General features: G+C 43.9%; 1 protein-coding gene across 2 annotated transcripts; it reads left to right on the top strand.

Annotated features, from left to right (window-relative positions):
* Window positions 1-631: 631 nt before the first annotated feature.
* Window positions 632-9,527, top strand: LOC123426943 (CRM-domain containing factor CFM2, chloroplastic). 2 transcript variants are annotated; one of them, XM_045110864.1, is made up of 13 exons: window positions 632-1,270; window positions 1,764-2,565; window positions 2,656-2,786; window positions 6,294-6,602; window positions 6,704-6,857; window positions 7,445-7,737; window positions 7,822-7,881; window positions 7,997-8,071; window positions 8,168-8,284; window positions 8,384-8,488; window positions 8,566-8,791; window positions 8,871-9,001; window positions 9,084-9,527. In XM_045110864.1, the coding sequence occupies exons 1-13, from the start codon at window positions 653-655 to the stop codon at window positions 9,273-9,275; spliced, it is 3,213 nt and encodes a 1,070-aa protein (XP_044966799.1). In that variant the 5' UTR covers window positions 632-652; the 3' UTR covers window positions 9,276-9,527. The 2 variants fall into 2 exon arrangements, with proteins under 2 accessions (XP_044966799.1, XP_044966797.1); XM_045110862.1 differs by having other exon boundaries at window positions 7,961-8,071.
* Window positions 9,528-17,507: the final 7,980 nt, after the last annotated feature.

The raw sequence follows: 17,507 nt of genomic DNA, 5'->3' as shown, positions 1-17,507 counted from the left end.
GCGACCGCGCGCGCCCGTTGACTGGGCATACACCATTTTTTTGTTTAAATTGTTGCAATCAGCGTCATATTTGTTGCAAGCGTTATTTTTTCCTACATTTGTCCAGTAAAAAAGCTGCATATACGTTTGGTTGCAACTCCAGTTCTTCGAATTTTTCGTTACAATCGATGTTTTTTACCTTTGCTACAACCGTGTTAATTTTTGCTACAACCGGCATCATTTTTTGTTGCAAACGTTCACTAAAAAAAGATGCATACACGTCACGTAAATATTTGTTACAACCGACGTTTCACTTTTGCTATCATGTACCATTAGCTTCGTTTTTTTGCTACGATTACGCAGATATTCTTTTGTTACAAATTTTGTTTTTTCTTGCAACCGTTGAAAAAATTGCTGCATCGCATCGAAATTTTACTGCATCGAAAAAAAATGTTACATGAAGATCCAACGATGCAGACGCACGGGGTTGATGGATCGTGTGACCAGCGCGCAACAGGCCTAAAGTTTGGGCCGACGCGCCGGGGCACAGATCACTGCGCAAAATAAAATGATCGGGGAGGCCGTGTTGGGGGCGCGGATGGAGACGCTCTTATCCTCCAGCTCGCGGCTTAAACCCCTCTTTCTCCATCGGTTCCCACCCCACCCTGCCCAAATGCTCCTCCAATTCTCCCCCCATCCGTCCCCTCTCATCCTCTCCCTCCCCGTCGCGACTTCCAGACCCCGCCACCCTCACCCCCGCCTCCCTCCCGTCCGCGCCTCGCCTTCCTCAGAGCCGGAGCTCCTCGCCAAGTCCGCGCTCCGCCGCATCTCCGACAAGCTCCGCAGCCTCGGATATCTCGAGACCTCCCCGGAGGTCCCCATTCCAGCCCTGGCCCAGGACCCGAGAGCCGACGCTCCGTCCCCCGGGGAGATTTTCGTGCCCACCCCGGCCCAGCTCCCTCGCCACCGCGTCGGCTCCACGCTAGACCCCAGCTGGGCCACTGGCGACGGCGAGGCGGACGCAGCGCGGCGCAGGCAGAGGCGGGGGAGGGATGCGGCAGCAGCACCCACGCCGCCGTCCGCTGCGGAGCTTACGCTGCCGCGGGACGAGCTGCGGCGGCTGCAGGGGGTCGGGATCCGGCTGCGTAAGAGGCTCAAGGTGGGGAAGCCCGGCGTCACAGAGGGGATCGTGAACGGGATACACGAGCGATGGCGCAATGCGGAGCTCGTCAAGATCAGGTGCGATGATATCTCCGCCATGAACATGAGGCGCACCCACGAGGTCCTCGAGGTGAGCACCACCCTGTGGAACCTTGCTATGTGTTCCCAGTTCAGGTTTGCTCGCTGCTGCTTGTGCACAGGTGTATCAGTATATGTGAACATGCATTGGCTTTGGAGGTTGAATGCCACTTAATGTTAGTATTTGCCTTTCTGACACTGAAGAATAAGTTGATAAGATGTTTTGTGTACTATACAATGTACATGATTGCACACTCTTGATGTAAAATGTGAAGAATGACATGACGAAATGCTGCTCCCATAACTTTGTAGTCATGCGGTGAAGATGTGAATTTGTATATCTTTGCGTGCTTGAAATAACTCAATCTATGAGTGGATTAGCATGCACATAGTTATCGCTTCACTATATATTTGAATTTGAATTCTAATTCCATTTAACATAAAAAGTTTGTAACAAGAAAAATGCTATATACTTGGAGCCAACTATTTTCATCTCAATGTTGTTTGAAGTGCAATTTTAATGCTCTGTGTGTTTTGGTTGATAGAGGAAAACTGGAGGCTTAGTTATTTGGAGATCTGGAAGCACCATCATTCTGTACAGAGGAACCAACTATAAATATCCTTACTTCCATGACCAGCAAAAGATGGATGATTGTCTCAAGGATGAATCATCAGAGGAGAGCAGTTCCGACGATGATGAAGATCTTGGTTTTTTATCCGTGGAACAATGTGGTAGTGAAGAGGATGTTAAGAATCATACGGAAGATAGTATTCATGACGAAGATGAGGATGGTGATAATTTTGGCACAGTATATGGAGAACATAGGAGTATAGGAGAGGAGCATGAGAATCATGATATATTATCTGTGGAGCAGAGCGTTTCCAGAAAGAAAGATGCAAATCATCCCATGACATCCTCTAAAGCGCCTGTAGTTCACACCCAGGAGGGTAGATCAGCAGTGAAAAATAATAATGGAGTTGCAAACAAGCAACATGCAAGATTTCATATAAGCACTAATGTAAATCCTCCTAGCGAGGTCAGACCTTTAGCTAGGTCTACTTTAGTTACTGGTGTTGGTTCTCCGAATAAGTTCCGATTACAGTTGCCTGGGGAGGTCAAGCTTGCGAAGGAAGATGACAAATTATTAGATGGGCTGGGTCCACGGTTTTCTGAATGGTGGGGGTATGATCCCCTTCCAGTGGATGCTGATTTGTTGCCAGCTATTGTTCCTGGATTCCGTAGGCCTTTCCGTCTTCTTCCTTCAGGTGTACCACCCAAGCTAACAGATAGAGAAATGACCATCCTTAGGAGGCTAGCTCGTCCTTTGCCCTACCACTATGCACTTGGTAATGTTCGGGAATCTTCTATTTTCTACCATCTTGGACTAAGTTGATGAGGACCACCTGTTATTCACTTTTCTAGTTTCCACTGTCTAGGAAGAAGCAGTAACCTTCAAGGATTGGCTGCATCCATAATCAAGTTATGGGAAAGGTGTGAGGTGGCGAAGATTGCGATGAAGAGAGGTCCATACTGCATTGATAGTGAGCTCGTCTCCGAGGAATTAAAGGTAGGTAGGTGTTATTAATTCATTATATGCAGCTGTACTCTGCATTTATATTCGCTAGTACTTCTTTTGTGGTAAAACAGTAGTTTGATGATGTTGTAGACCTTGTGTGAAATGTCCTTTGGCTCAACAATTTTGGAGATGTAATATGTTTGTCCGTGTTCCATCATAATTGAAGTTGTACACATCCTTGATATCATACATCCAACCAATACGGTGTCATGAAAGGTCAAACCGTTAAAAGATTGTCAAGCTTGGACCTTCGAATAAAGATTGATTAAATCAATCTTCTGCTGGGTCACCTCCTTTGTTCTTTTGGATTTCATTCACGGAAAGAAACTTAAGAGTTCCTCTCATGATGGACCATTATTGGTCTTCCCATGGTTCCTACTCGCCCTGATATCTAAGACCATGATGGACCGTATCGAGTGTCGCGTTGCTCCTGCTCTAGCTTTATATCCCTTGATGGTAAAATTCAACTAGTAAAATTTATCCTTAGTGCTCTGCCTACCTACTATGTGGGCATGCTCTGGTTACCTGAAGGTGTAAAGAAAACATTAACCCTGACCGACTCACTTCCTATGGGGCAGACATATAGGAAATCCCTTGCTGCCTGGAACATGGCATGCGCCTTAAAGACAATGAGGGGTTGGGTGTTACAAATCTCACTGTTCACAACAAGGCCCTCATGCTCAAATTCTTGACAATTTTTACAATACAGATAATATTCACAGGGTTAGTACTTAACATGGTTTGGCAGTACTGTAACAACAATAGCATCCTTCCTCGCGCCCTTGCGGGATTGTTCTGGTGGCGTAATGTTTTCAGTCTGTGTGTCAAGTTCGAACGAATGTCAACTGCCAGATCGTGATAGATGACAGTATATCCTTCTGGCATGATCCCTTGGGCTGTGCCAATCCCCAGAGATCACTTTGCCAGCTTGCACTCCTTTTTTTCCTGCTATGCTCCTTTGTTAAAGATTATCTTCTTAACTTCCAGAGGCCAAGCAAGCTGTGAATATCCCTGAGCCCCCTCCTCCCCTTGATATAGCAGTAGAGTGGTGCGACCTTTCGATGAGATAGATACCTTCAATTTGTGGAGGTGAGCCTCACGATCAAGGCTTCCAACTGAGAGGACCGATGAGCCAAGCAACCGCTGAACCAGCCTTGCCAAATTGGCTGCGTGTTTGACAGCGAACGACCCTCGACCACTAGCCTGATTGCGAAGATCAAGGAGGAAGCGGCGCTTTGGGCCAGAGCCGGCGCGCAAGGCCTCAAAGCCGCGATCCCGCAGACTTGGGATGTCCACTGATTTTCTTTCCTGGCCCTGTAACCACCTCCTAGGAGGATTGTAACCTAAACACCTATCTTTTCAATACAATGAAACGCAAAAGTCTTTTGCGTTTTCTCGAAAAAAAGCCAAGCTGACCTGACCAATCTCCTCGGGATTGGTCCTACATGGTGCACGGTTGAGCTAGAAGGCAGCTGGAATTAGGTCAATCTGATGTTCATTTCCCCTGATTGGCCGAAGCCCCGGCGGTACACATCATCACACTCCTGCAAAATGCTAGCAACAGCAGGAGGCAAAGAAAATATGTGCATGTTCAAATGGAAACAGAGCTTTTTTGCATATACTAGCATAGCAAACAGAATTATTTGCCTCCAACTCAGTACTATTGGATTTTTTAGCAAGCAAAACCGAACATTTCAGCCTAATTTTACATTCCTTAGAACTAGGATATTTCTTTCTATGTGATGCAAGCTTCCTTAGGCACAATGTGACTTTTACTTTTGGTAGTCTCATTACTCTCTCTATTGGCTCTCTGTATTTAATCTTCCAGATTATATTCCTGGTGCTTCAGAGATTTACAAGTCCCAGTATCTTTAAATGATTTTGTCTGGCTCCTTCGTGACCGGTTCAGACCTGAGATATGCTAGTCTGGAGAAACTACACCGGCATTAGGAGCTCCTCATGCGTGCTTCGCTGGCTTGGCGCTCTGGAAACTTGCAATCACATGTTCTTCAATTGTCCTTTCAGCAAGGCCTGCTGGCATTTTCTGAACATCCATTGGTCTCCCTCTGACGATACAGAGCAGATGATCCTCGGTGTCCATATCACTTTCCACCGGACTTCTTTCTTCAAAGTCACAATTATGGTGGCCTGGTACATCTGGAAGCAAAAGGCAATTGTTTTGACCAGATCCATCTTAGATTCACTGTTTGGAAGAATAACTTCATGAAGGACATCCAGTTGCAAGTATAGGCTCAAAGAGGAGGCTGGACTCGCTGTTTTAGTCCCTTGTACGCGCATGTTTCTGTATAACCTAACCCTAGTGGTCCTGATCTTATATTCGCTGTTTGGAAGAATAACTTCATGAAGGACATCCAGTTGCAAGTATATGCTCAAAGAGGAGGCTCGACTCGCCATTTTAGTCCCCTGTACACGCATGTTTCCGTATAACCTAACCCTAGTGGTCCTGTGTACATACTGTACACAAGTTGTAAATCTCCTAATAAACTTGCTGTCAGGGCCTCCCCTGCAATCTTTGATTTTTGGAAGTTAAACTACTGCAGCCTAGGACTTATGTGCTGAAACATAACTGTTTCTCCACTCTGTGGAAACTTAACTAGTTAATGTTTATGGCACGTCATTTTTTCTTCCAGGGGGTGCAGTTGATTTTCATCGTAATCAACTGAAGAGGTTAGCAGACAAGTTACCAAGAGGTTGTGGGATCAAGCCCCAGAAAATCCAAATAAACCCACCTAATTAGTTATTAGTTGTGCTTGAATGGCAAACATTAGCCACAAGTTGTCTGCTCGTCACTTTGATATATGTGAGATCAGACATAGCAAACATACTTTATCTCTGAGTTTTTGGTGTGATCCAAATCTGAAGAAGAATTATGTTGTGGACTGTGGAGGAACAATCCACACTTTGCTGCTACAAAGTGGACATCACAACTGTTGAAGAGTGGGGGTGCTCGTTGCTGTTTTTTCCAACCCGTTGAAACTGGCTGTTAGAACTAAATGTTGCATGCATGCAGTTCAAAACAAACAATATTGAGCATGCTTTCGTGGTTTGGACCTTGGAACATAAAAAAGGCAGAAAGAGTTAATCCAAAGATCTGAAAAGACGATGTAGTCCATGGTCTAAGAGTTTGACGGTTTGACCGAGCAGCATGCTCTATTGATAGGCAGAGAGTACATCTGTACATGAGTGTCTATTCCCAAAGTAGAGGCTCTCGTAATTACAACTCAGGTATTACTCATGAACTACAGGGCGCATGACGTTGTATATACTTAAAAAGCAAAAATTAAATTAAACCATCATCTAACTCCAACACTAAGTTATCGGAGCCAGAAAGTACAAGTAAACCTGTGAAGACCTTCTAGCTTTAATTTTCTCTCCAATACTCTTGAATTAAGAATTAACATTACAAGACACCATTCACTACAATCTTCATCTCAGATCAGAAGGTAATTTCCACCTGTTACATTCTTAATCTTGCAGGGCTTGACTGGTGGGACCCTTTTATCAAGGGACAACGAGTCAATTGTACTATACAGAGGGAAAGATTTCCTCCCCCAAGCTGTCTCTCTTGCAATAGAAAAGCGCAGAAAGCACGACAATTCCATGATCAACAAGCCTAAGCCTGAAATTGAAGAAAGCATACCTACTCAAGATGCTTCTGAACTGAAGATAGCAAATGATGCCTCAGTACATGGGCATGAATGCCATGAAGGCGAAACTTCTGTTTCAGAATATAGAACTGAATCTCTAAATACAGTTGCCCAGAACATGGAAACCAGATTATCTCAGGTACTTTTATTTAAATTTACCTGTTGCTGTCTCTTTGTAATTTTGATGTATTTTTATTATTTTAAGATCCCATCACATAGTACATGTAAACATGTTTCCAGGCTTTAACAGAGAAAGAGAAGGCTGAAAAACTTCTTGAAGAGCTAGAAAAGGCATCTCGGTCTTCAAAAGCTGAAACAAGAGAGGTCATCTCAGAAGAGGAGAGATACATGTTGAGGAAAGTTGGTTTGCAGATGAAGCCATTTCTGCTGCTAGGTGATTCTTCTTCTTAACCTTCCCATTACACTGCACACATCTGTTCTGAGCACTACCTAACTAGGTTATTGAATTATTGTGTATGAAATTAGGTTGAAAAGATATGTGTAATATTTTCCTACAAGTGTCATAGGGTTGCAGTTCTCATGTTAACATGGTGAATCCTATGTGATTTTACGTTTCTTGAAGTGCCCAAATTTGAAGTTGTTCTGTCATCTCATGCAATCCATCTGGAAATGCTTCTCATTCTCTACCGTCTTATAATATCTATGAAATGACTTTTGTTGTTGTAAGTACTGTATACCATCGCATCGCACCCATATTAAAAGAAATTAACAACATTCCTTGCTCAATTTGCACAACCTGCGGTAATGATAATAATAGTGTGCAATACTTGTCTGTCAAGACATCTGTATTCCTAGTTCCTAGTAGATTGTGAATGACTAGACAGCATGCAGTTTGCTGGGATCATTTTAAGAAGGTGCGCACTAGGTTGCTAAGGCGTGGTTCCTATAAAAACTCCTCATCCATTTCTATCTTACATTTTTATTATCTCTTGTAATACCATTGTTTCTATTGACTTGCAGGAAGGAGAGGAGTTTTTGATGGAACAATTGAAAATATGCACCTTCATTGGAAGTATCGAGAACTTGTCAAGATTATATGTAAAGAACACAGCATGGAAGATGTTACATATGCTGCTCGAACACTAGAAGCTGAGAGTGGTGGTATTTTGGTGGCAGTGGAGAGAGTTAGCAAAGGACATGCAATTATAATGTATCGAGGGAAGAACTACCAGAGGCCTTCAAGTCTCAGGCCAAAATCTTTGTTGAATAAAAAAGATGCTCTGAAGCGTTCTGTAGAGCTTCAGCGCCGCAAGGTGAAAATCAAATGCATTTGTTTCTGATGGGCTTTTTGTGAGGTTATTTCTTAGATCCTGATATAATATCCCTTGTTCATTTAGTCCTTGAAGCTTCATGTGCTTAATCTATCAAAGAACATCGACTACTTGAGGGGTCAGTTGGTGAGTTTTAGTTCAACGGTCAACTTTTATGAATGATGTTAGCTTCTTTGCTAACTACAGTAGAACACAATATTTTTAGCACACGGATGGTCATCCAGTGGCTTTGTCTAACCAGATGAACTCGGGCCATGAAAACAAAGGCATGCATGATCTCTGTGACAACTCTGGAACATCAGGGGAGACAAGCAAAGTAAACATTTTTAACTCGCATGTAGTTCTATTGCAACCTAGTGGTATATTCCATCATGTGCCTGAATATGTATTTATGTAAATATGCATGGTCAAGGAAGTGCCTGAAGTTGCTCCTGAGTGTTTTGAGCCAGAGGGCGAAGAGTGCAGTTCAGGTGGAACAAATGGAATCTTGAATACAAGCAGTTCTGGAGTTTGGTTAGATGATACACAGGTCTGCAGTCACCCTTATAAAAAACTCTACTTTGTAGTTTGATGTTTTTTCAATGAATTTATGGTGAACTAATGAGCACACTGCACAACGTATTTGCAGAACAAGTTATGTTTGAACGGGCTTAAAGATCATTCCTCTGAGGTTTCGAGGTCATGCCTGAATGAGGGCTCAAATACAGCTTCATCTGATAATCAGATCGAATATGTGAGTTTGTTAGTGTTGTCTACCCATTGGATGTCTTTCTTTTGTTCCCCACTAATTCTGATGGATTGCTTTTGCAGCAAAATCGGCTGAGCTTTCCTGTAGCATGCCATTCCGACAATGGTAGTGAAGAGGATTCCAAAATCTTGAAAACCCTTGGCCCTTCCCAGGCACTGGAGGAGCCAATATTGGACCAGAAACATACTCCTCGCTTGCCTTCCAAAGCTGCACCTCTGTCGAATCGGGAGAGACTTGTGCTAAGGAAGCAAGCTCTGCAAATGAAGAAACGGCCAGTACTTGCCATTGGTATCTTCTTAGTCTTATTTCCTGTATCATCTACCGAACTTCAAATTACTATATGCTGAGCATCCGATTCCTGTTGTAGGGAGGAATAATGTCATCACCGGAGTTGCGAAAACAATACGGACACACTTCAAAAAGCATCCTCTTGCTGTTGTGAATATTAAGAACAGAGCAGATGGAACTCCAGTTCAACAGCTGATATCAGAACTAGAGGTTTGTAATCTACAACGGTGTATTGCTAGATCCTAGGTACTCTAAATTAAACTGTAACTTCTTCGTTGTTGAATGGAAACAGGAGGCAACAGGATCGGTTCTTGTGTCGCGAGAACCAAACAAAGTGATTTTGTACAGAGGTTGGGGAGCGGACGCCACCCAGACTAGTTCCAGGGAAGATAGCACATATGTGGGAGAAAAGGAGGTGATATCACCGCAGCTCCTTGAAGCCATTAGATTAGAATGTGGGTTGCACCCAGGTGAATCACAATAGCTGGATCCTGGCTGGACAACCTCTCCAGACGCGTCCACTGGTCTTCTGCTTTGTTTACTTCTTTTTTTCGTCAGGTCGCAGTTGATCCTCTTTGTTTTTTGGGAAGATGATCCTCCTATGCCGTGGAAACTGGAAATACAGACGAACATTGATTCATTGTATTCTCGTCCTCCTACTTGTAAATCTTGTACTCCCTCCGTCCCACAACATAAGACACGTACCTCCAACAGAAAATTGAAACTGCTGGTGCCATCTGCTGGAATCAAGCGAAAATGCGAGTGGCTGAGCAAACCACTTTCCCCCCGTCATTTGTGCTGTTGAAAAAGACCTCCACTGGTGGCACAGTACACAGTAGGACGATGCTGCGACAAAAGGCAATAATCTGTTCGCTGATTTGTCGGCACTACCGACACCAAGCACTGTTGTTCCTGTTGACAGATTGCCCGGCCCGGGATGCATGACCTCTTCTTGTCTTCCGCAGGTTGTGAATTCGACTAGAAGCGATTGGTGATATTGGATTCCAATAGATGCTGTCTCTGATAGTCTGATTGTTAGACTTTATCTGCTTGCCGGTCATTCGGTTCACGGGCTAATGTTGAAGCCACTACTTCTACTAGTCTGTTAGGTAAAACCATCGTGCTCAATCAACTTATTGGCCGTGTATCAGGTTGCCACGTTATTATGGTCGCAAATTCTAGATTTTGGTAGTCACATATACGTATCTTTATTAGAAGGACAGGACTAAAGTGCAGTGACGTATTAGGTCATGTACCATGCTGCCTTTTAGAAGTGCCACGTAGAAAAAATGTTGAGGTGAACGAGTGAGAAGCCGGAAAAAACCGCACGCAGGTTTCTGTTTCGAGATCATTTGAGCTTGGTGAACAGTAAATTTTATTTTTTTTGGCAAAACATTCAAAAAATTCTGAAAATTTTTTGTGAGCAACATTGACAAAAGTTCTAAGATCATGCAAATTTTTTGCCCGAAATAACATTCCTATAAGGTGTGACAAAAAAAATCAATACTTTGAAAATGCGCATTTTGAAATTATCGATTTTATTTTTTTGTCACGTCTTATAGGAATGTAATTTTAGGCCAAATTTTTGAATGATCTTAGAACCTTTGTCAATGTTGCTAAAAAAAAATATTCAGAATATTTTGAATTCTTTTCAATTTTACTGTTCACCGAGCTAATTTGAGCTCGGGAGCAAAAGGGCACTTTCCGAAAAAACTTTTCTTCTCTTAATTAAGAGATGCAAAAACTCATTTTCAGCCTTTAGCTCAGCGGACTCGAGCAGCTAGTAGGCACCTATAGATTGGTTTGATAAATTTAAAAGTTATATTAAGAGATGACCCCTCAGGAAAGAAATCTCTCATCATAATTTGATTTTGTATGGCTTTACCTTTTGTATCTCGATTCTTTGTGTGTGTATGTTGGTGTTGGTTGTGTGCATTCTAGTCATGCAGAGCCTAAGGGCATATTTTTATCCTAATGGTTTTGATGATTGATGATAATGCATTCGTGGACTAATCGTGTGCACTAAGCCTTTCAGATATTACTTCATATAACACAAGACGATTCATGCCCCTCAGTGGTTTAGAGTGAAGACAGTTTTTTCCTACGTATCATTTTCGGTGGACTTGAGTCATAGGAAAATCGTACTATCAAGAAGGGGTCCGCATCGAAAAGGTTTGGGTGAAATCAACACGTACACATTCTTTCTCACTCGTATTCCTTTCATGCTTCGCTGGAGCTCCAACCTTGCCTTCATTCTAGTCCGGAAAGATCCCAGCCATAGTACCGCTCCCAACAGTGGTACTACCTCTTATTAGTGGTAGTATCGCCCTGGTCAGCGGTAGTACCGCTCTCGGGCGGTAGTGCCCCCGCCTAGTGCCGCTAGTTGTGCCGCTGCTCTGGGGTCTCAACACTTTTCGTGTCATACTGGGCGGTTTCTGGCCGATAGTTCAGCGTGGTAGTATCGCTCGCCAGCGGTAGTACCTCCTGTTACTACCGCCACTTCCGCCCATGTTTTCTCTGCTGGAGTCCTCAGCGGATCTTGAGTGGTAGTAGGAGGCGGTACCACCCTTATCGGTGGTAGTACCGCCCGTGGCAGCGGTAGCACCGCTCCGGCGAAACTACCTCTTGCGTACCTACCCTCTTGATCTATGGCCCTACCGCCCCAGCGGTAGTACCACTCTCAGCAGTGGTACTACCTCTTATGGGCGGTAGTACCGCCCTTCGAAGCGGTAGTACCGCTCCTGTGCATGCTGATTGAGTGGGCAACGGTTGGATCTGTTCTCCCACTATATAAAGGAGGTCTTTTTTCCCAAGATGACTACCTTTCCCAACCCTAAGCTCCATTGTTGCTCCAAACTCCATTTTCGCCCGATCTCTCTCCCTAACTGACAAAACTTGTTGATATTCTAGGGTTTGCTTGAGGGGGGCTTGATCTACACTTCCACCAAGAGAAATTCGGTTCCCCCCACTAATCCCTTATGGATCTCGTTACTCTTGGGTGTTTGAGCACCCTAGACGGTTGAGGTCACCTCGAAGCCATATTTCATTATGGTGAAGCTTCGTGGTATTTTTGGGAGCCTACAATTAAGTTGTGGAGATTGTCCCAACCTTGTTTGTAAAGGTTTGGTCCCCGCCTTCAAGTGCACCACTAGTCGAATCACGGCATCTCGCATTGTGTGAGGGCGTGAGGAGAATTCAATGGCCTTAGTGGCATCTTGGTAAGCATTGTGCCTCCACACCGCTCCAACAGAGACTTACTCCCCCTCAAAGGGAAGGAACTATGGTAACACATCCTCGTCTTCATCGGTTCCACTAGTGGTTACTTCTTACCTTTACTTTGTATTTATTACTTGCTTGTTATTGTTGTTGCTAGCATCATATAGGTTGCTCACCTAGTTGCATATCTAGACAACCTATTTGTTGCTAAACCTATTTTGTTAAAGAAGAGCTAAAAATTGGTAGTTGCCTATTCACCCCCTACTCAACCATATCGATCCTTTCAATTGGTATCAGAGCTACATCTTTTTATTAAGAGTTTCACCAGCCAAAGGGTATGGTTAACGATGGGGATCGGGTTGTGGAGTTACTCGAGACCGTGGGTGTGAATACGGTCTCCCCAGAGGATTTAAATGAGGCAATTGCCTCACGTAAATCTTCTATGGCAACCGAGGTCAAATCCTTGTTTAAAGATTTCCTTGATGGGCTCAAACTCTCTATCGGTCCGTTGCAAGTGGTTAATCCCACTACTTCAGATTCGGACGCCAACTCTGCTAAGGAGAGGGCTAGCAGTGATAAGAATAAGTTGCCTCAAGGAAAGAGTGGGACGGATACCTTTACCTCGGTTCCTCCTCTCGTGATCTATGATGGACCAATCCACCCACCGCATATCGTCAACCTTGGTCCTCCTCCTAAACTTGTAAAGAATAATTTTGCTAATTGGTTTTTTCATATCAAGTCTCATTTGAATCACAACTCAACACAATTTTGGAGAATCATTGAGCAAGGGTACTACCCACATTATCCAAGCAACCTCACTCCAAGAGAAGAGGTCAACAGTCAACTCAATCACTCCGCCTTGTTCATTCTTCAGTCTGCTATCCCCATTGAAGATCTTGCTCACTTGTGTCCTTCACTCGTGCAAAGAATTGTTGGGAACACATTGTTTCCATGTACAAGGGAAGCTCTAGTATTCAATGGTCCAACTTTGAGGTGGTTCTTGATGAGAACGATGAATTTGTGATGCTTGATGATGAGTACCCTCATGAGCTTTACCGGAGAGTGACAACTCTTGCCGTCGCTCTTCAAGATCATGGAAGCAAGGATACGAATGACAATTGGATCAAGCGTAAGTTTCTCAAGGCCATCATGCCATTCAAGAAGGGCATGTCCTTGGTTATCCATCAAAGACCGTACTTACACTTCTTGACCTCAAGCAATGTGTTGGATGAATTCATTGAGATGAACATTTTGAACACTGTTAAGAAAATCGTTAACTGGTAGCTGCTTGGTTGGTTGGCGAGTAGGGGATTAATTGGCTAATCGGCAAGTTAATCGGCCATTTAATCAATTCAACGGGCGATTTATCATTTAATCGTCTACTGGGTGACCTATGAGTAGGGATTAATCAGCAAGTTAACTGCTTAATTGGACAAATTCTTAAACATGGATTTTGAACAAGACCGCTGACAATGCTCTAGATCGTGTCCAATGGTCAAGAAAAGCCTCACCCAACCTATCTTTGAAGGCCAAGGATGTTTTGGGGGAAGAAGAAGAAGAAGAAGAAGAAGAGGAGGGTTGTCCCGAAGACACTAAATATGCTTACCCACTAGCACATGGCTCTTGTGTCAAGGCAATTTTGGGGCAATAAGAGAAACTCAAGGCCCAACTTCTCCAAGAACAATTCAAGTGGGTCAAAGGGCAATCAACATATGAGGACTTGCTACAATTGTGGCAATGTGAGTCACTTTGTGGTGGATTGTCCGTATGAGAAGAGGGAAGACAATGGTGGCAAGCTCAATCTGAAAGACAAGGCCAAGTCCTTCCCCAAGAAGATGCCTTAAAAGGTGTTGGTGGCTCAAGAAGAGTACTTATCCAATGCTGATGATGATGAAGATTCAAGTGGTGAGGTAATGGCAATGGCCATGGTGGCTATTGGAACCCCTCTCCAATCAAGGTGTCTCTCTTCGACTCTCCCAACGAGAACTGCATTGCCAAGTGCCTTGTAGCCAAGGCATCCAACAAGGTAACCTCCAACATGAAAACTACCATTTCCAATACCCCTTCTTCTATGGATAGTGGAGATGAAAAAGAGGAGGTAAAAGTTGAGGAAAATTCCTTTGATGAATTCATGAGAAAAGTCAAGGGTGAGACCAAGAAGCATTTTGTTGCTATCTTGGAACAACTAGGTGAGGCTAGTGATGTCATTGAGTCTCAAGAACAGTCCATCTCTAAATTAGAGGGGCATAGTCGTGACTATGCCGATGAGATAGCAGATCTTACCATTGCTCTTAAGGAAGAGTGGGATCTTTGTTTGACTCTTGAGGAGTCCCACAATGATGACCTTGCTAAATTATGAAAAGGTCACGATCATGCTCTTGTTCTTACTGTGTGCTCCAATCCTAAGAGGTTGCACTTGGGGTTGACCATGAAAGACTCAATGAAGAGTTTGTCACACTTAACAAGGGTCACAAGGCCTTGAAGAGTGCTCATGCTTCTATAAAAGAGTCTCATGATCAACTCCAAGTAAAACTTACTAAGGAAATAACAACGTGTCCTCCTTTCGTGCTAATTGATAATGCCAATGCTAATAACCCTTGTTGTGAGCATGCGCACCTTGTGAAGGAGAATGGCAAGTTGAAAGAGCAACTTGAGAAAGGCCTTGTAATGTGCATCCAAGGTGAGAAGAATCTCAATGACCTTTTGAGAAATCAAAAGGAAGTAGTTGCAAAGGAAGGAATTGGGTTTGCACCCAAGTCCAAGAAGAACAAGAAGGTGAATGCCAAGTGAAAGGACGTGGATGTCTCCTGGAGGGGGGGGGGGTGAATAAGCGCTTTAAAATAATTACGAGTTAGGCTTGAACAAATACGGAATAAAACTAACGTTTAATTTGTCAATCCAAAAACCTAAAACAACTAGGCTCACCTATGTGCACCAGCAACTTATACTAAGCAAGATAAAAAACTAAGTCATAGCAAGATATATAATAAGAAACAATATGGCTATCACAAAGTAAAGTGCATAAGTAAAGGGCTCGGGTAAGAGATAACCGAGGCACACAGAGACAACGATGTATCTCGAAGTTCACACCCTTGCGGATGCTAATCTCCGTTTGGAGCGGTGTGAAGAGACAATGCTCCCCAAGAAGCTACTAAGGCCACCATAATCTCCTCATGCCCTCACACAATGCAAGATGACGTGATTCCTCTAAGGGACCCTTGAGGGTGGTCACCGAACCCATACAAACATGGTTGGGGCAATCTCCACAACTTAATTGGAGGCTCCCAACAACACCACAAAGCTTCACCACAATGGATTGTGGCTCCGAGATGACCTCAAATGCTCGGGGCAATCTCCACAACCTAATTGGAGACCTCGAACTTGCCCGGAGCTTTACGCCACAATGATTGAGCTCCGAGGCACCACCAAGCTTATAGGACGCCAAAGCAACCAAGAAGAACAAGCTCCAGGGTACCAAGCACCCACGAGTAATAAGCTTCTCAAAATTCACTTCCACGTATCACCGTGGAGAACTCAAACTTGTGCACCAAATGCAATGGCAAGGGCACACGGAGTTCCCACGTCCTTCTCTCCCAAATCCCTCCACAACAACTAATGCTATGGAAGAAAATGAGAGGAAGAACGAAGAACAACACGAAGAACTCTAAGATCTAGATCCAAGGGGTTCCCCTCACATAGAGGAGAAAGTGATTGGTGGAAATGTGGATCTAGATCTCCTCTCTCTTTTCCCTCAAGAACTAGCAAGAATTATTGGAGGGATTGAGAGTTAGCAAGCTCGAAAAAGGTCAAAAATGGGGGGGGGGGGGGAATACAAGCTCAAAGGATAGGGTTCAATGGGGAAGAAGAACCCCTTTTATAGGAAGGGAAAAATCCAACCGTTACCCCTGAGCCCGAACAAGAGCGGTACTCCAGGGAGCGGTATATTGCTGGGGCAGAGGGAAGGAGTCAACGAGGGAGGCACATGTCAGTAGTACAACCGGAGTGGTACTACCACTTCGAGGAGCGGTACTATCGATCATAAGAGGTAGTATCGTCTCCGATATCCGCTCAGGACATACTACAGACGTGTCCCAGAAATACCAAGTGGTTCTAGCGCGGTAGTAACAAGTTGTACTACCGCTTGCTGGGTGATACTACTGCCCTGCACTATTTCTCCAGAAACCACTCGGTCCGACACGAAAAGTGTCGAGACCCATGGGCAGCGGCACTAGCCAGGAGAACTCACTAGAGCACTTCCGCCCGAGAGCCGTACTACCGCAGCAAGGGCAGTACTACCAATAATAAGTGGTAGTACCACTCCAGGGAGTGATACTACCACTTGGATCTTTCTAGGTAGACTAGAGGCAACAAATGAAAAAGCATGAATATTGGAACTGCCATATCTTTCGCATACGAGCTCCGAATTGAGCAAACTCAAGCTTGTTGGATTGAGGACGACAAGAGCTATCCAACAGCCAATGATATAGAGAGATGTTAAACCTCTATGAGTGAAGAACCGACAAAAACTCCTACATTGAAAACATCATATAAGATGCATATGGACTCCATTTTCGATGAACTCGAACTTGTCATAACGATGGCCAAACTCTAAAAATTCACAGAGAGAAACACCAAACAAGAACCAAGAAAGATGATGCAAGGATGCAAATGGTTTGAGCTCCCAACAAACGATACGATCAAGCTACTAATGACGAGTTGATGGATATACTTCTCGCCCCTTGTTGGTTACCCCAAGTGGAAGGTGGAGATGTAGTCAGCAACAAATTTCCCTTACATGGAGATTGTAAGGTTTATCGAACCAGGAGGACTCCTAGGCTCAACAAGTAGGTGTCTACTGCCCTTGTCTAGCAGAAGACGTGAACCTACACACACAACAAATAACTTTGCTCCCAATGAGTGAAGAGAAGTTGTCAATCTCTCCAGCCTTGTAGTTTGCAAAGGATCAAAACACAAGCGGGAAAGTAATAGTGTTTGCAATGGAAAAGTAAATGAAAGCAAAAAATGATGGAGGTGTAAACAATGATGGTGATATGGACCGGAGTCACATGATGTTCACTAGTGATGCCTTTCTCTCAAAAGACGTTAAATAACTATGCTTGGGTAAACAAATCACAGTTGGGCAGTTGACAGAATTATGATCGCACCGCAATGCTAATTATGCTACTTGATAGTTAGAGGTTCAATAGTAATGGGCAGTACGCCAAGACAAGTAGACCATTTATTCATCAGCATCTACTTACTAATCATCCACCTTGAGATATCTATCGAGAACATCTCTCCGATATTATGTTGCGAGCCCCACCCAAAGTGTAAACTCAAAGCAACGGACAACTGCATTAACGAACTATGCGTAAGGTAAACAATCCTTTCAACCGTGGTCACAAGCACCATTGTTTTCTCCCTAGTGGCAACAAGCACATCCCCTAGTCTCATGTTTCTGTCACTCAAGCTAGACATCGAGGGGCATGAACCCACAATC

Source organism: Hordeum vulgare, chromosome 2H, assembly GCF_904849725.1.
Source record: "Hordeum vulgare subsp. vulgare chromosome 2H, MorexV3_pseudomolecules_assembly, whole genome shotgun sequence".
In the NCBI taxonomy this organism is placed as follows: domain Eukaryota; kingdom Viridiplantae; phylum Streptophyta; class Magnoliopsida; order Poales; family Poaceae; genus Hordeum; species Hordeum vulgare.
This window is presented reverse-complemented; position numbering and strand designations above follow the sequence as displayed.